This window comes from Ictalurus punctatus, chromosome 17 (genome assembly GCF_001660625.3).
Source record: "Ictalurus punctatus breed USDA103 chromosome 17, Coco_2.0, whole genome shotgun sequence".
NCBI classification, from domain to species: Eukaryota; Metazoa; Chordata; class Actinopteri; order Siluriformes; family Ictaluridae; genus Ictalurus; species Ictalurus punctatus.
In genome coordinates this window covers 8,123,395-8,148,535 of record NC_030432.2, presented here as the reverse complement: position 1 = coordinate 8,148,535, position 25,141 = coordinate 8,123,395, and the positions used below count along the sequence as shown (strand labels likewise).

General features: G+C 42.4%; 2 protein-coding genes across 2 annotated transcripts in view; one reads left to right on the top strand and one right to left on the bottom strand.

Annotated features, from left to right (window-relative positions):
* sik2b (salt-inducible kinase 2b) overlaps positions 1-14,162 on the top strand; it is a 58,298-nt gene extending 44,136 nt beyond the window's left edge. The window contains exons 8-15 of the mRNA XM_017490521.3: positions 368-520; positions 643-801; positions 3,639-3,870; positions 4,810-5,079; positions 7,089-7,249; positions 8,776-8,877; positions 9,724-9,812; positions 11,878-14,162. Of these exons, the coding sequence (XP_017346010.1) occupies positions 368-520; positions 643-801; positions 3,639-3,870; positions 4,810-5,079; positions 7,089-7,249; positions 8,776-8,877; positions 9,724-9,812; positions 11,878-12,394 (1,683 nt within the window). The 3' untranslated portion in view covers positions 12,395-14,162. The remainder of the gene's footprint in view (positions 1-367; positions 521-642; positions 802-3,638; positions 3,871-4,809; positions 5,080-7,088; positions 7,250-8,775; positions 8,878-9,723; positions 9,813-11,877) is intronic.
* A 3,940-nt stretch (positions 14,163-18,102) lies between these two features.
* ppp2r1bb (protein phosphatase 2, regulatory subunit A, beta b) overlaps positions 18,103-25,141 on the bottom strand; it is a 16,492-nt gene continuing 9,453 nt past the window's right edge. Inside the window, exons 10-15 of the mRNA XM_017490522.3 lie at positions 23,432-23,605; positions 22,829-22,889; positions 21,284-21,438; positions 19,682-19,824; positions 19,520-19,611; positions 18,103-19,423 (exon numbers count right to left, since the gene is read on the bottom strand). Coding sequence (XP_017346011.1) covers positions 19,407-19,423; positions 19,520-19,611; positions 19,682-19,824; positions 21,284-21,438; positions 22,829-22,889; positions 23,432-23,605 — 642 coding nt within the window. The 3' untranslated portion in view covers positions 18,103-19,406. The remainder of the gene's footprint in view (positions 19,424-19,519; positions 19,612-19,681; positions 19,825-21,283; positions 21,439-22,828; positions 22,890-23,431; positions 23,606-25,141) is intronic.

Genomic DNA, 25,141 nt, shown 5'->3' with positions numbered 1-25,141 from the left:
GGGAGAGATAACTGTCCTTTTCCATAAACATGACCTGATGAATGCCCGTGATTGGCTAGTGTTTGACAGGGGAAAGAGGAAGGGCATATTTCCCATCCAGAGAGCAGGGCCAGTTTTGCTGTCTTGGACTCATGCCCAGTGACCTTGTCAGATTCAAGCACATGACCTTTCAACAATAGGCTGAATGCTTCAGCTGGTGCCAGGGCCGAAGTGGTGTTCTATAGGGATGAATTTCAGCACAGTTTGGTAATTGTCCTACTCAGCAACACCTCAGTAGGTATGTTAGAGTATGGAAATCTCCAAATTGTGCTGATTAAGTAGAGAATTGTAAGAATTTACGATTAAGATTTCTCGCTATGTTTTGCAGTCTCTCCAAAACAAAAGCTATAACCACTTTGCTGCGATTTACTACCTGCTGGTGGAGAGACTGAGAGCGCACAGATCCAGTTTCCCCGTGGAGCCGCGTCTGGATGCTCGCCAGCGCAGACCCAGCACCATTGCTGATCAGACCATGGTGAAGGTGAACCCATCCTCATGATTTCTAACATCAGCTATTGTAATATATGTCATGTTTTTTATGTTAGTTTTGTTGTTGTTGTTGTATTTTATGTCATGGACTGATTATGTCTCTCGGCGTTGCAGTCGAGCAGCGGTGCTCCCCAGGTGAGCCTAATGCCCCAAAATGTGCGCCTGCTGCGCTCACTGGCTGTGCCTCAGGCCGGCGCCGACTCCTACGCCTTCCCACAATCCTCCTGTGCTCCTGATCATAGCCTCATGGAGGAGGAGGTGGGAACTCCCAAAGTGAGTGCGGGCTGTTTTATCTCTCCATCGCACTGTAGGACAGAAACTTTCAACACTCATGTCTGGGCTTTTTTTTCCTAAGGGCAGTTTTATCATATATTGCAAAAGACAACATGGCATTGCTCAGTGCTCACAGTTCAGTTGAGTGATTGCAGCTTGTTGCAGGCAGGAACTGAGACTCCATATGTGTGTGTATGTGTGTGTGTGTGTGTGTGTGTGTGTGTGTGTGTGTGTGTGTGTGTGTGTGTGTGTGTGTGCATCACCCAGACCATTTCCACATTCGGTGTTGGTCAGGCAACTTAGCAACTGCCAGTTTTGCGCCAAAAAAATGCTCTCCAGGAGGCTTTTGGTCTTTGGAGGATCTTTTGAAGGCTGTTTGATGCCCACTGCTTTCATCTCTCTCTCTCTCTCTCTCTCTCTCTCTCTCTCTCTCTCTCTCTCTCTCTCTCTCTCTCTCTCTCCCCCTCTCTCTCCTCACTTTCCCTCTCTCTTTCTCTTTCTCTCTCGCTCTCTCCTCGTCCTCCTTCTCGCCACTCGAGGCTAGAAGCAGGGTGAGAGATAATTCCCAAACCAGCCTTCAGTCCACACACAGCTGCTAGACTTGCATAAGAGACACATTGCTGGCTGCGGTGCGCGTCGGACGTGACAGCTGACCATTCGTCCCCAGCCCAGGCATCCTCCCCTGTCTCCCAACACACACACACACACACACACACACACAAATACTCAGCGTGTCCATGTGACTTACCACACAAACAGCCTTGTCTGCCTCACTCACGTCTTTCTGACCCAGCTATGGATACAGAAAAGACAAATACACACAAAGTGGCTGCTGTTGTCTATTACTGTTGTTGTGTTAGAAAGCTTTCATGTTAGGTGGTGGGATTGTGTGTTTTAGAGCAACACGATATAGATACTAGGGTTACGTTATTCGGATTGGAACAGATAATGCGTCCTAAAAGAATATGCCGACAGGTACGAACCTCTGTTTTCTCAACAAAAAAAAAAAAACCTTCTGGTATTAACCTTGCCCACACAGGTTTAAATCCAAATACGCAAAAAAATATATACAGTTTTTGAGCACTAAACAGCTGCAGGTACTGGCATTGTGTTAAAACTCTAGCAGTGTAAGATTGTGAGCATTTTGTGAAGCACTGGTGAGTAAAACATTGCTCCAGATGGCTCCAGGCTCCCCGCGACCCGGTGTAGGATAAACGTTAAAAGCAGAAAATGGATGGATGGAATGAGTCTCCAGTGTCAGTTCTTCGTAACTGTCGGAAGTAAAGTCCTCAAGATCTTCAAGATGGAGGGCTTCATGGTTTATCTACCGATAAAGATGACAAGCTGTTGTTTATAGCTGCTATAATGCAAGTGGCAACAGGAACTAACGTGTTTCATGGACATTCCACAGCATTAACTGTAACTATAAATGAATAAAAAGGTGAGACATGTTGGCTGTGGTATAAGAAGAATAAAACATTTACTGTGGGAAAGTATAATAATAATAAAAAAAAATTAATCCATAAAGGATTGCCCTGCTTGGTGTCAGACTGAATTACACTACACACTCATTGTTTTGTTCTTGACATATTCCAGAGATGTTAGCATTTTAATGAGGGTTTTTAAAAAACATGTTACCTTCATTATTACAGATTATTTGTAATAAATATGAAAAGCATTACATTTCTAAAATACGTAACATTTCTAAAATGTGACAGAACAGCAAGTCCCCTCTGGTGAGAATTACATAATCTGTCCCATGATGGTAATAACTTTGATCACAAACGCCACGAAGCGTGTGCACTCCTCGTGATGCATATGTCGGGGGGGGGTGTCGGGGGGGTCGGCTGACTCGCCCTGTGCTCTTTTTTTCATTCAGTGTGTTGAGTAACAGCATTCCTGCCCCAGTATGCTGCAGGAAACTGTGATCAGGAATTGTACAAAAGCTGCTCTCTCTCTCTTTCGAGCAGCTTCAGGGCTCCGGTTTCCCTGGCAACACATCCAGATGATCCATGCCAGTTATGGACGTGTGTGTGTGAGAGAGAGAGAGAGAGAGAGAGAAAGATTGCATGTCTCAGTTGATTCTGGCCTGAATAGAGTTCTGACTGGCCTTTCAGCCAAAACACACTTCCTGTCCCTGCATTCCAGACTTCCACCCCACCCCCATCCCCAAACTCTCACAAACGCACACTAGCAACGAGAAAGAGAGAGAGGAAGACAGAGAGCGGGAGAGGAACAGAGCGCAAAGAAGAAGGGCTTCCAGACATTTGTTTCCTTACTCAACCCCACAACCATGCATTAGCTCATGTCTTCCCAAATCTTCTGCTGTCAGCTCTAAGCTCATAATTCCTCATAAGTCTCATAAGTCTTGATGTGTGATTGGGCAGCGGTGTGTGCGTGTATGTGTGTGAACAGTATATGATGGACAAAGGGTAATAGTGATAACGAGTACTTCTTATACGAGGCGTTTTTACAGCCATGTGGGTGAAACCTCACAATCTTTTCAAAATGGTCTAGGTTTGCTCGTGGCTAAAGGAAATGCGTACAGGTCTTAACAAAGGCTTGGATATGATGTAATACAATAATATAGGATGGCCAATATGGCAAAATGTCATATCATACACAGACATTTTCCGGATACACGATATGTTTCACAACGTTTTGTAGTTATTAAAAACGTTAAAAAAAAAAAAATACATCACCACACCAACAATATCTAAGAAAAGTGTATGGCGAAATCAGTTATCATGATATTGATATTATATCGATATATCGCCCAGCTTTAGGATAGACAAAGCTGCCAGTGCTTTAATAAGTTTGACTGTTGTTGTGTTCAGGTGGACGGCTGCATGCTGGACCCTCTGCCTCCAGTGGCCGTGCGGAAGTCCAGCACGTCGTCGCCCAGTAACATGATGGAGACGTCTATAGACGAAGGCATCGAGACGGAGGACCCGGATGCTGAAGAGGAAGCCGCACACGCCTTCAATGCCTACCAGACAGCCCGCTTTGGCCAGCGCAGACACACACTGTCCGAGGTCACCAACCAACCCGGAGTGCTGAGCAACACAGGTCAGCTGATGCTCAAAATGATCACAGGACAACTCCTCTTGGGTGGCTCATTGAGATTAAGGACAGCAGGTGTTTCTAATTTGTAGAGCTGCAACAACTAATCGAGAATAATCGATTATGAAACTCGTTGTCAACAAATCTCATTATCGATTAGTTGGTCTGTGGGTGGCGCGGGGTGTGTTTACTCACTGTGTTACTTCTGTCCCGAAAACACGCTTTGGAGAGTAAATACTAAAGTTGTCTCCCAAATGATGTACTATACATTTACACTATGCACTGTATACTCTACCGTCTAGTGTATGAATTTATCCAATTTCTATACCGCTCGTCCTTCAGGGTCGACGGGAACTTGGAGCCTATCCCAGGGAGCATGGGGCACAAGGCGGGGTACACCCTGGACGGGGAGCCAATCGCATACACATTCACACACCCATTCATACACTATAGACGTCTTGGGACTGGCGGAGGAAACCTCCCCCAACTCCGCACACACAGGGCCGCAGCAGGAATCGAACCCTCAACGCACAAACTCGCTAACCACTAAGCCGCTGTGTGCCCTTTAATGTTGTAAATGTGAGAGTAAAATTGCCCGTGCTGTTTGGGTGGGAGGGATGGCATTACTGTGTCTCCCCTGTCAATCAGAGCAACATTAGCCAATCATCTGTGAGTTTATTTACGCAAAAGAGGGCAGATAGCACTTTCCTCCGAGTGTGTAACGCCAACTTGTGACATAGCACGAGCAGCAGCTGGAAAAGATGTAGAGGTTGGCATCACATGTCTCGAAAGAAGCACACATTCGCCTTCATGACTGTTTTCAGCATGACATGAGTAATTGGAGGTGGACTATGGGCTAAACATCACCAGACGAGTCTGATGTTTGGATTTGCTATCTGGAAATCCAGCTCTGCTTACACTGTATATATTGTGAATGTTTTGTAGGGAAGCTGTTCTCGCTGGGCAGCATGGACTCCGAGTACGACACCGGCTCTATGCACAGTGACCTGAGCATGCTGGAGGGTGCGTCCCCTATAAACGAAGCTGTTCTAGCCAGTGCGTCCATTAGTCGTGTGACTCCGCCCTTCATCAGCCGTGTGACTCCGCCTAACCCAGCCATGCACGTGCTGAGCTCACAGAGGAGAGAGACTCACAACCGCTCACCCGTCAGCTTCCGAGAGGGACGCCGGGCATCAGATACGTCACTCACACAAGGTCGGCATTCATACTTTCATTCCAGTTTTCTCTGTACACCAAAATATCAAGTCTGTTGGACCTTCATAAAAGCCAATACTGCATCTCTGCTCCAGAGAGGTCAAAAATTTTATGAAATTTCACTTCTAATACTACTTTTTTTCCTTCAACAAACTTACCTACTAACATATTTAAGGCAAAAATCCATTAATATATTTTATATGCCTTGTCCTAAACTGACACTTGGTGACAATAAATGCATGGTATGCATGCTGAATCTCAAATGGTGTTCAATTGTGCATGTAGTGTATTACTAGAGCACCACTGTCACATGTCTCTCCCTGGTCCCTTGTAGACATTTGCGTTGCAGTCTAACTCTGTGGTGGAGGTTCCAAAATAAAAAATATTTCTGAATGAAAGCATGGAGATTTTTACATGGCTGTTTAGATTTAGTTTCAGTCTTAATCTTTCGATGAAAACACTTTTATATATATTTATAATTTGGTATTTAGTCTAGATTTGGTTGACAAAATCTCATTAATATGCTCTTAAGATTATAAAACACAAATGCATTAATTTGTTGGGGTGCTGGGGGTTCAAGCAGCTATAAACAGTCTTTCCTTCACCCGTCTCTCTCTCCCTCACCCGTCTCTCTCTCCCTCACCCATCTCTCTCTCATCTCTCCCTCTCCCATCTCTTTGTCAGAAAAGTTGCATATCCTGAAGACTTTCCCATAGTGGAACAGCCTTGCTGCAAAGCATTGACATTGTCTAACCTCTTCTTTAAAAAACAAAATAAGAACGCCACTTTAAAAAAATACATTCTTATCGTTAGGCTTAAATTGCCTTTATTAAAGTTCTTGTGCAAGTTGTTATTGTAGAATCAATAACAGAGAAAGCACATTAAAACATACCTGTAATTTATTCTGTAGCCAGAACTACTGTACGAGCTGAAGTTACAGAAAATCCACACCTTTTAACGAATCAGATCAAAGAATTCAAAAGTGCTGGGGTATAAAACTCTATTCATTTCAGCTATACTAGTTTTAGCTAGATAGTACCGGGTTGGTATTTTGATTGACTGTTTTTAGTAAGTACAACATTTTATCACAATGTACCTGTAGTCGTAAATGTTAACGGACAAAGCTTTAACTTATATATATGCAGATCAGAGAAAGAGACAGGTCCAGACCTTAGCTAGCAGTGCACGCAACCACAGACAGGTCCCTTCACCACGTGATAGTGTAGTACAGGGAATGTCGAGTAAATCTCACGTAATCATTCGCAATCTTTACGACTTCGGCAGCTCTAGTAAACAGCAGGACGAACTATCTTGCCTCTAGGACAGTGCACTGTTAAAGGCAATACAGCACTTTGTAAAGAGTAAATATTGTGAGAAGTGCTGTTCATTGTGCCACCGCTGCTGAATGCTGGGAGCGTGTTTGAACCCGAGCAACACCGTACAGAGGCGCTATTAACTTCTCAACACATGATTCATCTGACTCAGCCACCGAAGCCCATTCTGATCCTTCTCTAAATAAAGGTGTTTAGTAGCACTCTCATACCCCAGCCACCCTTGTCTGATGATTCATTGAGTGAATCAGAGGCAGTGCTGAAGCATGGTCCCATGTTGTCCCGTTAAGCTTGCCTGTATAATTATCCTCAATCACTTCAGTGGCCAAAAAGAATATAAGCAGAGAATACATTATCGACTCCGCTAGCCGCTTCTTTCCGAATCGTGTAGGAGTGAAGAGACCCTGAAAAGCAGAAGTGGCATCGATGCAAAGGTGAATCACTCATGCTGTGTGAACGCACGCCACGGGCCATCCTGAAATAACCTGATTAGCACTGCGAGTCGGGTCACATGAGGCGGCAGCACAGGAGCGCTGACAGTTGGCACGGGCTTAGAGGCTGTACTTGAAAGCATGATCTGCCGTTTTTATAGAACCAGAATCAGAGATAGATACTGAACGTGTAATCCTAGAAGTCCAGTGATGATTTATTTCATCTTTCCTCTCTCTGTCTCTTTAGGTATGGTGGCATTTCGGCAGCATTTACAAAACCTGGCTCGCGCAAAAGGCATCCTGGAGCTCAACAAGGTTTATGAGCAGATGGGCTCTGGGGAGAATCCCTCGCTCGGATTGTTGAATCCCCAGACACACCCACACAACCCTCTGGATCCCTTACTGCAGGTCAGCCCTGACTCTTCTACACTAGCATGAAAGGGTTAAAGGTTAAGATTCAGACAGGAGACACGGTCCTGAAGGTCAGTGTTTAAGGATAATAAGCAGCTGGCCCTGCTCCGGTCGTTCTCAACCTCTTCCACATCTCTCTCCACACACACACACACACACACACACACACACACTTATGTAATAGCTGAAGTAGAGGCAGCCAACTGCTGGTTGTTTACTGTCCGTCCCAATAGCAGGGTGAATGCAGTCATTGTTGGTGTAATAGGTTTCAAACTGGTGGCTAGTGCCCACTGCTCCAAAAGCTATTCACTCAACACAGGGGTTGATGGTTCTAGATTTCGCAGAAAATTAAAATAACAAGCGAACGTTTATGAGTCAGACTGGGGGGGGGGGTTGAATCCACGTGTGTATTCCATTGCGCTGTTCCAAGGGAGGAAGGAAAGAAAGTGTCAACTCCACGGATCTTTTAGTGAGAGGATTATTTCTTGGTGCTGAATTGTATGAGACGCTACAAGATTTCACAAAATATTATTGGCTCACCACACTGATGCATGTCTGATGAAGTCCTTTCAATGTCCTGTCTCTTTTGGCAAAACCGACATCCACATCTTTCTTCAGTAGATAATCTCACCCGGATACTGTACTCGTACCGAAGAACTGCTGCTGTAATGATAGGGTGTTTTCACACCTAGTTCCTTCGAGCCCTCGAAACGCATTCGGAGCGGTTATACATATACATATACACTAGAGCTGCAACAACTAATCGATAATAATCGATTATGAAAATCATTTTCAACTAATCTTATTATCGATTAGTTGGTCTGCGCTTCCAGGCATGCATTATTTATGCATAATTTTTTTTATGGATGCACAAAAAGCACCGAATTAAACTACAGTCCTAAATTAATAATAGATTCTGGTGTTTGTGTATTGAGTTATTTTCTGTTTCCGTTTTTGTTTGCCCGCCCCCATCCGATTAACCGATTAACCGGAAAAATAATCAGCCAACTAATCAATTATGAAAAGAATCGTTAGTTGCAGCCCTAATATACACGCTGAACTGCGGTTCATTTGTGGTTCAATTTCTTCGTGATATGTGAACGCAACGAAAAGGAACCGGGTTCTGTTTTGAGTCCAATATATTGTGAACACCAAAAGGACGGAGGTTGCTTCCCTTTCTGGTTCACTTTAAGTGAACTGGGGACAGTTCTTTTAAAACAAACTACATGTGAAAACACCCATAAAGACTATCAGGTTCACACTGAACGTCTGAATTTATAGTATACAGTTATAGAAGAGTACTGATTTATGATCTCACTAATCAGTGCCACCTAGAAAAGGATGGTTCCCCTTTTGAGTCTGGTTCCTCTCAAGATTCCTGCCTCCTCAGTCTGGTTCTTCTCAAGATTAAAGTCTAAATTTACAAGATTCCTGTGAAGCTGCTGTGTGAAATTGTCTGTGGTTAAAAGCGCTATACGAATCAAATTGAAATGAATTGAATGTGCGTGTCTGTATGAATGCAGGGAGGTGGATGCCACCAGCATGACATGGCTTTGTACTCAGGTGGACCTTCACTGTCCAGGAGACAGAGTCTGGAGCCGCAGTACCCCTCACACAGAATGCCGGTAATGCAGCACTATTTCCCCACTTTACTGTCTGTTTACTACTCATCTACTGTATTAACAAGCAGTCTTACAGGAATACGTCGACATTTCTGTCAACGTATTTTCCTTCCACATAAAGAAAAGTAGCATACAGATGATTACCACTGATGAGAATTGTTACTTATAAAACCTGTTTATCTGAAACTTGCATGTAATAAAAGCTTAAGGGCATTTCTTGAACTAAACTGCATGACTGTACAGTGCAGATTCTTACCAAAGCTGAAAGCATATATGGTTTAACCAGTTTTATGAGGCAATACATTCATTAATTTATTCCTTCATCTGCAGTAAATGTTTTATCCTGACCAGGGTCACAGTGGATTAATCAGGGCAATCTCTTGCTGTCTTCACACATTCAGTTGCACCTACAGGCAATTTACAGTAGCCAAGCCACCTACCTTAAAGTTTTGAAAAAGTGGGACGAAACCAGATAACCCTGGAGGAAACCCACAGGGAAAACAGGGAGATTGTGCAAAACACTTCACACAGACTATAATCCAAGCTCAGGATTGTTCCAAGAGAGCATCTACCTGCTGTGTTACACATTTATAAATACCTTTTAATTAACAATTCATGAAAGCAATCTACAAAAAAAAGTGTTTTGTGTAAACCATTATTAATACCCCCAACAACTGCTTTGTGTTTTGAGCAAGCAAATTTTCTGTTTTCTCAAGACCATCTAAATTATTGTTTTGCTCATCACTCATACATTACATTAAAAAAAACACTGAATTATTCCTTTGAGGATTTCAGATGACAAACTTTGCATCCATTTATTCATTCATTTATCTTCTCACCCGTCAACAGAAACCGAACCTGATGGCAAGTCCCGGGAGCTGCCATATGTTCTGTAAAGAGACCCCTCGCAGCCTAGAACAGCAGCTGGCTGAGCACAGGTAGACACACACTTCACTTTGCTGCTTCTGTCACACTTTTATACACCAATCAGCCATAACATTAAAACCACCAGCCTAATATTGTGTAGGCCCCCCTTGTGCCACCAAAACAGCTCTGACCCATCAGGGCATGGACTGCACAAGACCTCTGAAATTGTGCCTTAGTATCTGGCACCAAGATGTTAGCAGCAGATCCTGCAAGTTGCAAGGTATGGCCTCCCTGGATCAAACAAGGTGTTTGTCGAGAACATTCTACAGATGCTTGATCTGGGTAATTTGGAGGCCAAGTTCACCTTGAACTCTGCGTCATGTTCCTCACACCATTCCTGAACAATTTTTGCAGTGTGGCAGGGAGCATTATCCTACTGAAAGAGGCCACTGCAAGTAGGGAATACCGTTGCCATGAAGGGGTGTACTTGGTCTGCAGCAAAGTTTCGGTAGGTGGTACGTGTAAAAGTAAGATCCATATCAATGCCAGAACCTACAGTTTCCCAGCAAAACATTACCCAGAGCATCAAACTGCCTCAACTGGCTTGTCTTCCCCCCACCAATAGAGCATCCTGGTGCCATCTCTTCAACAGGTGAGCAACACGCACACACACCCAGCTGTAAAAGAAAATGTGATTCGTTAGACCAGGCCACCTTCTTCTCTTGCTTCATGGTCCAGTTCTGCTCACATGCCCACTGCACTGACACTTTTGGCGGTGGACACAGGTCAGCATGGGCACTCTGACCAGTCTGTGGCTATGCAGCCCCATACACAGCAAGCTGCAATGCACGGCGTGTTCTGACACCTTTCAATCATAGCCAGCAATAATATTTTCAGCAATTTCTGCTACCGTAGCTCTTCTGTGGGATCGGACCAGGTGGGCTAGTCTTTGCTCCCCATATGCAATGAGCCTTGGGCGGCCAAGACACCGTCACCGATCCATCGGTTGTCCTTCCTTGGAACACTTTTGGTAGGTACTAACCACTGCATACCAGGAACACCCCACAAGACCTTCTGTTTTGGAGATGCTCTGACCCAGTTACTTAGCCATCACAATTTGGCCCTTGTCACCAAGTCCCTCAGATCCTTACACTTGCCCATTTTTCCTACTTTGAACACGACGTTGAGAACTGACGGTTTACTTGCTGCCTAATATACCCCACCCCTTGGCAGGCGCCATTGTAACGAGAGCATCAATGGGCATGGTGGCTTAGTGGTTAGCACGTTTGCCTCGCACCTCCAGGGTTGAGAGTTTGACTCCCGCCTCTGCCCTGTGTGCATGGAGTTTGCCTGTTCTCCCTGTGCTTCAAGGGTTTCCTCTGGGTACTCCCATTTCCTCCCAGTATTAAGGCATGTTTTCTCCGTTTCCTCCCCAGTCCAAAGACATGCTTTGTAGGCTGATTGGCATCTCTAAATTGTTCATAGTGTGTGAATGAGTCTGTGTGTGCAGGATTGTGCAGACCCCATCCAGGGTGTCCCCTGCCTTGTGCCCCAAGTCCCCTGAGTTAGGCTCCAGGCTTCCTACGACCCTGTGTAGGGTAAGCAGTACAGAAAATAGATAGATTCACTTCACCTGTCAGTTGTTTTGATAACTGTCAATGTTATGGCTGATTGGTGTAAGTCTTAGATGTCTTATGTTCACTCATCGACCTCTTAATTAGGAACACATTTACACCTGCTCATTCATGCAATTATCCAAATCAACCCATCGTGTGGCAGCAGCCAAACGCATAAAATCATGCAGTTGAAGATCAACATCACCAGGCTCTCCAGGTTTGGTGAACCTGTGCCCACTGTATCTTCAGATTCCTGTTCTTGGCTGACAGAACATGATGTGGGCTTCTGCTCTTGTAGCCCATCTGCCTCAAGGTTTGACAGTGCATTCTGAAATGCTTTTCTATTCATGATTGTAAATAGTGGTTATTTGAGTTACCACAGGCTTCCTGTCCTCTTGAACCAGTCGGGCCATTCTCTTCAGACTTTTATTTGACCTCTAATTGCATGAATGAGCAGGTGTAAAGATGTTGTTAATAAAGTGGTCAGTCAGTGTATAATATAAAGTCTGTATGTTCCCAGGTTGCAGCAGAAGAGGCTGTATCTTCAGAAGCAGTCCCAAATGCAGGTCTATTTTAACCAGATGCACATAGTGGACGGAACATATGCCTCTTGCCCGCCAATAAGCCACCAGGACTCTCAGGTCCAAAGCTCGATATCACACCAGCAGCAGAATACACAGCCTTTCAGTCCTATGATGGAGCCTGGCAGCGATACCCTCACCTATGACCCCTACTTGGGTCATTACCCCCAGCTGCAGCACTCCTCTCTTTCCCCTGGCAATCCAACCCAGCCCCAGAGCCGGCAGCCCTACACCTACCAACCACATGAGCCGGGCCATTGCCAGCTGGGCGAGGTTCTGTACCAGGAACAATATGATCCCCCACTGGAGCCTGGGCAGCCTCCTCCTCTGTGCGCAGCAACAGGGGTGCCAACTCCAATACCAGGATATGAAGGCCTCAAAATGGCAGATGCCTTTGCAGACAGTGAGATGATGGAGACAGTGGACTCGCAGCATGGCTTCGTGCTGGTCAAATAAGCCTGATCGATTATGAGAGGTACACAGTATTACCTCGAGATCTGATTTTGGAGACGGGAGAATGGAGGAAAACGATACAGGTACAACAATTGACCACAGTTTGCATAAAAGAATAACTTTTCGGTCATGTTCTTTTGTTTTTCAACCTGATTCCTCCCGAACTCCTCGAACGCTCACCAGTGACTGCGTTTTCCCAGGAAAAAGTTATTGGAGGAGCATGGTTGGAACTGCGAACGCTCTCTTCTCATCCTGGACTGACGAACAGCCACGTTAGTTCAAGATGGATGTTTTGTGTAGCATACACAGCTGAGATACGCCCAGCGGAGCCTGCCGAGAGCCCAAACTCATGACATGTTTGGTATTGACATAGAGCAAATGTTTCGCTCTCGTCACCTTTAGTTTGTGGGCTGTTTGAGGATGAAACTTGTTCAGTTTGCACCCTTGTTAAGTGCAGTGTTAGAACTTCTACAGCAATACTGAAGCAATAGAATCATGCTGGATTGAACAAAGCCATACTTTGGGACAAGGTGCAGTTCAAACATTGGATGGTGGGAATGATCATCACGTGTCAGCCCACCTCAGTTTCATCCCACTCCCACAATCCATACATACACATTATCTATCTTGTAGTATTGTTTCTTGCTGGTAGGAGCAGTGCAGATTCAAAATTCACCACTGTTTTATTCCAGCAAAGCGATGTGGGATGAATCACAATATCCTTCTTATGCTGTTGATTAACAGGGAGGAGCTGTGTCGTGGATAACATTACCGTCTGGGTGTGTTCACCACGTGAGCATGGCGTTTCCCATTAAACTCCTCCATTTATGATCGACACTACATGGATATCTGAAGGAATGTGTTAATATAAAAAGGTTTCATTGGAAATTTTAGTCACTTAACACTGGATTATGGCCAACTGATCACGTTCATTCTTTTTTTCAGTACTCAGCAAATCTACTTGAATAGAGTATGTGATTAGAGAATTTTGGTAAATAGGAGAAAGAAGGTTGGTAAACATTGAGGCTTTGCAGCAGAGGCCAGCTTCTGGCCAACATGATCCTGGAGCACTTTGTTTTGTTTTGTTTTTCTCCCAAGGAAGCAAAAAGATATGTAGCGAATGTGGATGTAGCAGTCCAACCTGCTCTGCTAGCCCTGTTAACTAAAACCAAGCGACATCAAATCCTGCTCTCAACAGTTATATAAACAACAAGCCACTCCAAATGACACTGCGGGTGTCTGACGATCTCCTCAGTGCTTGTTGTATGCTTTGTATAAATTAGGGGCAGGGCATTGTTGAAGAGCTTTCACAACATAAGGAATCATTTTTAGTGTGTTAAGTGTGCCTTTTCTTTATTCTTTTTAAATTAAGATCCAAATAACTTCTTTTTTTTTCGGTTTGATTCTCTTGCTGGTCTGGTATAAATAACAGGATTTAAGTAGAACCAGTTTTTTTTTTAATATAAGGTACAAAACCAAAGTCCTCCCTGAACTTCCCCTGTACAAGGCCACCATAGTGAAGTTTGGCGCTTTTTGTTTAGTTACTAGACCATGCTTTTATTTGTCAATCAGTATACACAGTTGAAAAGAATTAACGAGCAATATTTGTTATGAATAGTTATAAAAGAATCATAAATGTGTTACAGTATCATAATCACATTTCCAGCTGCCAAATACCATTCTCTAGAAATCCAGTTCTACATTTACGCTCATCGTTGTGACCACACATAAGCTAACTTTGCAGTTGAGATTAAAAAAGGTTTGTGAACAACAGTGTTGCATGTTATTTGTATGTGTGTATTTAAGAATTGTAATATTCAAGTATAATCCAATGTTTAAATGACTTCAGGGATGATTTGGGGAACCGTTTTTATATTCACTAGTATGAAAAGATCATATTTCTGTTGTATAGCTGAAAGGATGCACCATTTTCTCTCTACCCAACATCAACACAACACCTATCGCACAAGCACCACCAACCGGGAAGGTTAAAGTCTAATGCATGCTTCCTCTGGGACACGTGAAGCCAACCTCTGCATCTTTTCGAACTGCTGCTCATCTCATGCTGCATCACAGTTCAGCGTAACACCCTTGGAAAGAATCTACTCTCTCTATGCAGTACATGAGCTCAGAGACAGCCACTAATGTTTACAGTTGTTGTGATTGACAGATGAGAGAATGTGCCACCCCTTCCACCCAGAGAGCATGGCCAATTGTGTGCTCTTGACTCGTAGCATCACTAGGATTTAAACTTGCAATCTTAGAAAAATAGGACAGTTTTTTTTATTGCTCTCGAACAAATTCTGACCAACCCCGCAGTTAGTATTTCTGGTGGTTCTAATTCGCAAATTATAAACAAAGTAGTATTTAAACCATTGTGACAATGACCAAGATAAAGCAGTTCATGAATGAACGCATCCAGAAATGTTTTGCTAAGCACCCAGTACACATCCATGTGAACAAACATCTTTCTTTGTCCAAAAACCTCAAATCTGACTCCTAGAGTAAAAATAACAAACTAGCCACTCCTGCAGCTTTTTTTGTTCCACAGGACCCCTGTCCTAATTCACACATTTAGTCTCTGCCTGCTTGAAAATAGAACAAAAACAATTCACACATTACAACATCTGAAGTAGTTCAGCTGGAGACCATTCATCAAGCTGTGTTCCTCTAACATTCACTTGACACTGAACTATGCCACTTTTATTGGGAAATGAAACCAAAGGTCTTTAACTGCTCCCACATAAGCCCTGACAGCTCGAGATAAAAGTCAGTAAGGACTGAAGCAAAAGTCACATCTCCAGGCTGTGTTCCAGACAAGAATGCCCAAAAAACAGACTTTACAAACTGAAAATGAGAAACATTTGGTTTTCCCCATTACATTCTTAATGACACCTCAAGGAGCCTTTCTTTTGAACAAACCTCTCACCCATGGAGCAGGTGGAGTGACAAGTTCTCATATCCATCATCTGCAGTTTTAATTCAGTCCAATTTTACACGTAGAATTGTTTCCAGTGTCAAATCTATGGCGATTCAAAAAGCTCTCTCGTCTGTACAAGCTAACAATGAGATTTGATCTGTTTACCACATTTGTAGTGCGTCTACGATTAACCCTGAGATCATTACCCTGTAATGCGAAGAACAGTAAATATATTTACTGCAAACTTACCTCAGGAAGAAGGGCAGTTGATGGTTCATCAACGAACGGTTATCAAAAACACCCATTTGTGAATTCCTCAAAGGTGCTCGTAAACTGTACGATTTGTTGACTGAGAGGTAGGATTAGTTTGTCAATGGAATGATTTGAAAGTGTAACAATGTAAAACATACAGAGGGGTGACAAATGAAAGGAAAAACTAGTGGTTGTTACTTGTGGGTGTCATGGTTCAAGTCAATACAAAGTCAGTCATTCCGACTGATCGATCCTCTGAGGAAACTTTGCTATTCTGATGGGAGTGGTCTCTTCCAGGGTGACCCCGCCCCCATCTACAGGGTCTCACTGAACGGTTTGATAAGGATGAAATGACGAAAAATGACAGACTACGGACTTCACAGTTACCAGATCTCAACCCAATTGAACATAAATGGGAGATTTTGGAGCAAAATGAGTTTGGAATGAACACTTTTTTTTTTTTTTTTTTTTTTTAAGTTCAGTACAGGAAAATATGTTTAAATACTTGCCTGGGGTAATTACATACACTACAATAATTTATAAAAAATAAATAAATAAAAATAATAATTTAAAAAAAAACTGCTTCAAAATACACAAGTTACTGGAGACAATTGTTCATTCACTCATTCATCTTTAATAAGAGATTGATTCTGGTCATGGTCGCGGTGGAATAATGGGACGCCAGTGTGAGACGCTCAGTGTGATCTAAGGGACAACTTTGAGGAGCACACTGTAGTGTACTGCGTCAAGCCAAGCAACCCAGGTAGCAAACTGACGGTTATTAGCATGGCTATGTTGGCCTATACAACACCAGACCAACATTGGCGAACAGTGCACTTTTCATAACCACCCAAAGTACATAAATAAATATTCGGGGCTTGCATTCACACCCAACTAAATGGCTGACATTGGACCAGCATCGGTGAAGTGGATTTAAAAGTGGCTGACCCAATGAACAAAATGGTGTCGTCCCAACAGAATGGCGGACTTTGCCCACCATGAGTTTGCAACCTAGGAAGCAAACGCCAGTGAAAATGTTTTGTTTGAAACTCTGTTCATCTGAAACCTCATGCACTGTTCTGTAGGTAACAGTGAAGTTATCCTCTCCCTGGCGCTTGATGTGCTCAGCGCTGTGGGGGTGCAATAACTACAATAGTTGTTCCCAAAACAATTCACTCGCAGCCAAAATAATTGCATCCAAGCCCCATGTCCTAGCTATTTCTGGCTACTCCAGTGGCACCCAATGGTATATTCTAATTAAACAAGTAAATGATCTTGAACCCAAAGAGCCTTATAGAAATGTGGTGCCGTTCATTAACACTTCTGATTTAACGTCCCGCTGCGTCCCAATTGCACAATTGTTGTATGCAGCGTTTCACTATTTGAAGTATTTAATGCAAGCACAATTCGATCAAGCTAGTTTAAGTGCTTGTGCTACAAGAAGCTCCCTCTCTCCGTCCCTCATCGACCTCCAGGCATGCTCCAGCCACACCAATAATTAATCTTACATCAGCTGTCTCACCATGGCAACAGGCCAGCGAGTAACCAAACCAAGTGGCATACTTTACCAAGACAAGAGCGTCACTGCTGTACAATCCACGGGCAGGAGTCCAAATAAAATCTAACCTTAACGTTGAAGAGGTGGTAGTAATAATAATCATAATAATGAAAAGGAAACGATTCCATCATGACAAGCTCATGGTGTGAAAAATCATAAAATCAGTAAGCCAACTGATCAACATTTTCACAGAGGAAATGATAGGAGGTGGCATATGCATGTTGGAAAACACATACGCTTTGGGAATAGGGTAACAGTAGAATGGGTAGAGAGAGAGAGCAGTCCTTATCGCTTCAGATCAATGACAGGAAGGAGGGAGAAACTTAAATAAAATGGTTCTGCCATTCATCACACTGAGCAGCAAAGCTCTTAATGGCTTACCTTTATAAACTTAAGGTTAAATTAAAAAATGTAAATACTCGTAACAAAGGCAGGAGACTGAAACCTGCAATGAAGCAGCAAATCAAACATCATTTTCAGCTCTTTGCTAACAGATAGAGATTTGTATCTTGCGTAATGCCGGAGCAGACAGAAACATGTGAAAACTAATCGGCCACGGTGGCCCATCCCATGCTGACAGGAAGTAGAAACCCAGATTGCTGATGCGAGTTGGGTTTTTACATGCTGAGTCGCTCAAACACACACCAACACCCTCTTTCTACATGAAGACTTCTTACCAGCGTATACATGATCCCTAACAACTGGGTGAGTGTGAGAAGCATCCCTGAAGACAGAAGCTACTGAAGGCCGAAATTGGACCGGTTTACACAATAAGACACAACCTGCCAAATTCAGTGGAAAAACGTGCCATCACGTGTGGGCGATAAGATCTTTCGCTGTAACAGTACCTGGATATCAAAAGACTTGACTAAGCATAAATTTTTAACACATATATAGAATATCAAATCAATGACGCAAAGGTTGCCTAGAGATTATTTTAAAATGCGTGTACATGTGCAATGACGAGTACACTCCGAACACTTTGAAGGGCAGGATCCATGTTTATTGACTATTTGGTTCCAAAATTACAGGAAATAGTTTAAAAAGGGGTACTCGTGATACTGAACATGAACAAAAAAGGTTTACTCAGGATCTGATGCTAGGGCCATTTATACTGGTAAAATAATACATCCATTCCCACTGTCCACTTTAAAAGAACTTAACAGCCTTCCAGAGGTTGTGTATAAAGTATTTTCCCGACCCGTTTTGTCGGTTTTTTGTTTTTAAGTAAATGTGCTGATGTTGGACAGTGTTGTCCTTTTACATTCTGGTGATCATCAGTACTCAATCAGCTTGACGCATGCAGGCCCAGGGGAGAACAGAAGCTTTCCTATCTGCACACTTACTCTACAAGAGGTGCATTTCTCTTTACACGGAAACCTAACAACCACACGTTTCCACTGGGGGGGGACAAAAAAAAAACCATTCTTGATTAAACCTAAACATACAAACTCTTAAAAAAAAAATAACAATAATAAATCTATGTGCTTTCCTAGGCATTGTTGGCACATAAGACCCTGATGGCTGGAAAACAGAGCACAAAACAAAAATGCAAATTAAACCAGCAAAACTCATGCAAGGAGGAAGTCTGTCACAGGAGAAATTACACAAATGCAATGGTCCCATGTTGAGTAGTGGAGCTCTACCAAAACAAACTGGCAATTCACATGCATGAGCTCCAGGCTGTGAAAGCAGGGCTTCAATGTGGATGTGTTCTGGATTTGAGCTAAGAAACAGCTCTTGAAGAAGATGGAGGTAGCTGGGAGGATTTCACTTACAGAGAATTCATTTACTAAAGCGCATGCAAGACGAGTCTAGTGATACAAAATGACCAAGATGGTCGATAAGTGGTTAAGGCATTTTCCAAAAACCCAATTATTGAAAACGCATGAACTGTGTTCCTGTGCTAAATGGTTTGATAAAATGTTATCTAATCCTGGTCCTTAAGTCCTTCTGCTCTGCACATTTGAGAGTTTTTTCCCCTGCTGCTGTCGCCACACCCATCTCAGCTCCCTGGCGTTTTATGAGTGAGCAAGCAAGTGAGTGAGTGCGAGGAGATGTGGTGCAGTTGTAATCCAGGAGAACACACACGCTATCCTCATGCATTACCTAACTCCAGTGTCACTATGGTTGAAGCGGAGATTTACAGCACGAGCATTGGTGCACCCTTTTATCGTTCAATATCACAGAGTAAATAGAAGCTACACAGACATTAATACACAACCAATCAAAATCACCAATAAATAGAATGCAATGGATGTTCTGGTAAACCCAAGGAGAGATGCTCAGGCCAGGGCGAGAACTGGGGAGAGAAACAGAAAGATGTTAAATGGATAAAAGGAAGTAAGAAAAAAGTTATACGTAGTCTTGCTCTAGGAGAGTAGTACAGGACACGTACCACTTATAGCTTCCTGAGCAAAGTACTTCACGTCCATATCTTGGTCTGTGGCGAGCTTCTCTAAAACTGGCTTCACCTCCGTCTGCAGGGAGCTGAGAAACGCACAGCAGTGAGCGTGAATTCTTTCAAAGAAAAGGAATGGTGGATTTACAACCGACTTACTTGCCGTCTACGACTGGTCCAATTTTCTGTAGGCATTTGGCTACGTTGAAGCGCACGTTGGCAACCTGGTCGTTGGACATCTTTAGGACGATGGGTAGCATGTGCTTGGTGGTGATCTCCTGCCCACATGCCTCAGAAAGGGCCTAGACATGCATGAAACAGAACAGGCTTCTTTAAAAAAATAAAAATTAAAAAATAATAAAAAAAATTTAAAAACTACTCTCTGCACAAAGTGCTGGACCTATTAGTTACTGGGAAAAAAAAAACTCAGTTTTTCCCAGTTGTGTCCATTACAGGAGCAGGTGAGAAGTGTCCATTGTCATTATACAGAACGAGAGCGGCCTCTAGAGGCGAAATGAAAACTATTGCTGACAAATTTTGTTGTGTTATTTGAAGTGTTTTTTATTCATTCATTTTGGATGGCTCTATTTTTATTTGGAGTGTTACTTTTTGGTTCAGTTTGGATGGCATCTTTTCTTACTTTAATAGTTATATGCTTACTTTATGAGTTATATATAATTCATATTGATGTATATTTAATTTTAAAAAGTTACCGAACATTTTCATGGTACAGTCAGTAGTGTTTATTTCTGTAATAAAGTTCAGCAATATTTTACTTTGATTGTTGTACCAATTTTAAAAACTATCGGTTGATTAATTAGTTTTCAGCAGGTACTGCCCAACTTTGTTATCAGTATCCGTAAAATCCATTATCGGCCCACTTCTATTATGAACCATTTCAAATCAGCATCCATAATTATGGTCTTTGCATCCCTCATCTCAACCTTGCACCCTGCAAGGGGTAGGACATTCATATCTCAAATGTTTCACATGTGCGAGACACCTGCTCGAGCACTGCACAGCCCCGACTGGTATGAAGGTATGATTTTAAAAAAGGTCATTTTTTTTGGAAAATTAACACTCGTATAATTGAGTTGATTTAAATGTGTCTTTCAGTGTTTATTCTTGTAATACATTTCCATAAAAATGTGTAAGTCACGATGTACTCTATATGGCTAAAAGTTTGTAGACACTTATCCATCAACCCATATGTGGTTCTTCCCCAAACTGTTGCCACAAAGTTGGAAATACAGAATTGTCTTTGTCTTGAATGTCTTTGCATAGAGCCATGAAGATATGGTTGGCAAAGGTTGGAGTGGAAGAACTCGAGTGGCCTACACAGAGCCCTGACCCCACTGATCTCTGGAATGAACTGGAATGCTGACTGCAACCGAGACCTCGGGACCTCACTAATGCTCTTGTGGCTGAATGGGTAAAGCCTCACAGCCATGATCCAAAACCTAGTGGAAAGCCTTGCCAGAAGAGTGAAGGTTATTATAACACCAAAAGGGGACTAAATATAGATAGGGATGTTCAACATGCACATATGGGTGTGATAGTCAGGTGTCCACAAACGTCTGGCCATATAGTGTAGATTGCTGGATATTGAACTTTTTTTTTATATTTTCAAAAATAGTAAACAAGCATCGTTACGTGAATAAATCTAACTAGCTGAAAACACAATACCAAAATATAAGGAGAAGGGAGTTTATACAGAATGCCCCATTCATAAGCATTAGTCCTGATAAAACAACAACTCACATTGATGCAGAAAAGTGTGGTCATCCTGTGCAGGTAGTTGGGGTCGTTAGCCATGCCGAGCACTTTGGGCACAATGGTGTTCTGAGCCCATTCCGCTCCAAACTTCTCCACCAGCTTCATCAGGTTACAAGTGGCCGCCTCCCGAATTGCATAAACTGATCAGTGGTAAAAACACACACACGTGGTGAAGTAGTGTGCCTTTAATTGTTCTATAGAACAAGCATAAAACTGCCGTGGTCCAGTCTGCTGCTCCGACTCTGTTTTACAGATACAAGCAACATAAATCTGCAAAATGTTGACCAGACCACTCAGCTAGGCACATATGAATGTGATGTGTACAATAATGTAGTAGAGTATGAGAATCAATTCATTACTGTGACCTTAAACAAAAGTTTAAGGCAAGACAGTAAAACATTAATCTCAGTGTTGGGTGAGTCATAAACAAAGTCTGACCAGAAATAATTTAAATGGAAAAAAAAAGGGAACACAGTGTATGAATCAAGGTCAGATCCAAACTTGACCTTGATTCACATCTACGCTGTGAAACCGCTTACGATGGAGCCAACGCGGCTCTTCAAAGCTACTGAAGCGGAGAAGCCAAGCCGGGCCAACGACGAGCTGACCTACATACTGAGCAGTGGCTTTTCCTGTGGGCCGACCACACAGCAGCCAGGAAAGCAGTTTGGGGAAAGGGTATGGGGGCAGTGTCAGAAAAGGGAAACAAGAAAAGAGAAATAAGAACAAACACCAAAAAAAACAACAGGATGAGAAAATTAACAAAAGAGCAAGGAAGAGAAGGACAGCAGTAAAAATCTTAAAGGAAAAAGAGACAGAGAGGGGGGAAAAAAGGCAGAACTCTCAGCCATTTCCTGGGTGCTGCAGGATTCTTATCAGACACGCAGAGAGCAGGGAGCGAAAGCTGCCGTGAAGCACGTCTCCCTCTTTCTCCTCCCTTTTTCAGGAGAGGGCAAAAGGGAGGAGCAAGGCAGAAGAAACAGCAGCTCTCTTTGGTAATCCAATCAGCAATGCGCCAAGTACGCTAGCATGTGAGAAATGTCTCTTAAGGGGCTACGGATTCAATACACTCTTCATACACTGAATAAGATTAAGGAGACGCATGAGTACCTAACTACTTCAGAACGGTACATAACCAATGCACTTTTTAAAAATATGAATGGGTTTTTTTGTTGTTGTTTTTAAAAATTTACAATCAATGGAAGTCCAGCACCAAACAGGAAAACTGTCCAGAAATGCAGTCACAATCTTCATTTAGAAAATTGTGTCATGGGTTACAAGTGGCATTTTGGGAATGGCAGGGATTGATTAGAGAGAGGAATTAGGAAACAGGAACTTCGAGTCTGTACCAGATGACAGATTCTCCCTACTTTATTTTAGGGCAGTGCTGTGCCATCTAAAAACACACAGTGACACACTGACATTTTTTTTTTATTCCATACAGTACACCTTTCGAGTACTCGTACGATGCACCTTCACCCAACACTGAGAACTGAGCCTTCTACCACAATGCAATGCTGGCAGACTTACCATGGTCTACCAGCCAAGCCATGCACAGAGAATTCAGCTTCTCATCAAAGAACTCCACTCCCTATGGAAATATGGGAATTGGGGGGGAGGGGGGAGAAAAATGAGGGGGGGGGTGTTATGCAACATTCTATTCTAATCATTCCAAATTTATAAAAGAGGAAAATAAAATACATTAAAAAAATACCAAACATGCCATAGATGCCAGAAAGTTAAAGATATATGCTGCTTCTGTGTAACAAAACAGACCTTTTCCCACCATGATTAAGAGTTTTTTTTTCAGAAGTACAGACTGAAAAACTAAACATTTTTAGTTAGTTGTTTTGTTTTGTTTTTTTAAAGATTGTGTCTATCCCATCAGCGATGTGTACGTCATGATCTACATGAACTACCGCTTGAGTAGAACTTAAAAAAGGAACAGAAACTATGTCTAATGAACCAAATAAGTTTCGCCAATCAGGAAACAAAACATTGTAGTGGGAAAAGGCCAGACAACTGGAAATAAAGCTGAAAGGAAATGCTAAACTAACAGGTTTGAAACAATTCTGGTTCACGTTCAAGTTTACTCTTGAAGCAGCACAGGTGTGAAAGGTGGGATGAACTCACCAGCTGGCCTGCAAGCAGCGGCATGTACTCAATGATGGCCAGACGCACCCTCCATTTGGCATCTTCTGCCAGTTCCACAATAGCGGGCAGCAGGGACTGAGAAAGCTGGCGAATGCCTATCACCTCGTTCACACAGTCCAGGTTGGAGATGATATTCAGACGCACTTCGGGACACTGCAGGCGCACACACGCGAAAATTCCTTACCTCATCCGATTTAAACAAAAATCCTTTTTGCAAGACTGATGGATCTTTATTTTAGAGATTTAAAAAACATGAGTTAATCAAAAGAACTCCTCACAACATTTGTAAAGTCCTCTATTTAAGTCAAGATATTAAATATCAGAACCTATGGAGACGGCAGCAAGCCACATGGGTTCAGGAAATATTGCTTGTTTATTACAGAATACAACTAAAACACACTACTTGTATGTAAGAGCTTTAAAACGGTCCTCTTTTTTTTTTTGCCAAAATGACCAGTGTGTGATCGCAGTCTGTTAAACAAAACCAAAAAGGCTTTAATATTTCCTTAAAAGGTTGCTTGAGGACTCGACTCCAGATTTTGCTGCCGCTCACACGTATATTCGCCAGACCTCGGATGACTCGCTACCAAACGTGATACTGTGATGAGTGACTCAAACCCAGACATCACTTCTAGTTCTGCCAAACACGAGGGTGGACATAAGCAGCCAATGGAAACATTCTGCAGGAGAGAATTTGTAGACTTCAGTGCTAAACATTTTCCGAACAAATGTTTGACTTTCAAGAGTAAGCCAATAAAACAGAGGGGGAAAAAAAATCATAAACATAGGAGGCAGGCTTTTGGATAGGACCTCATCTAAAATGTTTTGATTTCGGCACTCGACCAACTTCACAACAGGGTCAAAGGTCAGTGCAGTTTCAAAAGGAAGGAAAAAGAAATTTCACTGTGTCAGTTTGTTTTTTTGTGTGTGCGCATGCGTGTGTGAAATTCTCCGACAGCGATACTCCTCAGTGTGTGATGTTTTTCACTAAGACTAATTCAGGGGCCAAAAGGTAATCAAGGGTAAATCAATCAGGAGCATTAGGGATGAGAACAGCCATTAAAAGCTCCAAATTGACTGATATTTACACCATTTTAGCAGTCTGCTGGTGACTGTAGTGTGCAATGTAACCATGAAGTTGTTGTCTTCAGTACATATGGCCAACAACCCCTTGAGTAGGGCTGAGAGATATGGCAAAATCATCACGATACATGAGGACATTTCTGCGACACACATCACGATATATATATATTATATATATTATATATATAATATATATATATATATATATATATATATATATATATATATATATATATATATATATATAATATATATATATCGTGATGTGTGTCGCAGAAATGTCCTCATGTATCGTGATGATTATATATATATATATATATATATATATATATATATATATATATAATATTTCGTTAACAAACTGTCTGCAAAACAGTAGTAAAATAAACAAAAACGGTCAACTGTGTATGACGATACTTTTCTTTAACACCTACAAAGAAACAGAAGTTTGTTTTGTTTTTAATGACATCAAATCAAAGGCATCCGTTCAGTACCACTTAATTTGTAATTATTAAAAATATCACTATACCAACCATATCTCAGAAAAGTGCTCTGCATAAACGTTTATCATGATATCGATACATTTCCTGGCCCTACCCTTTAGTT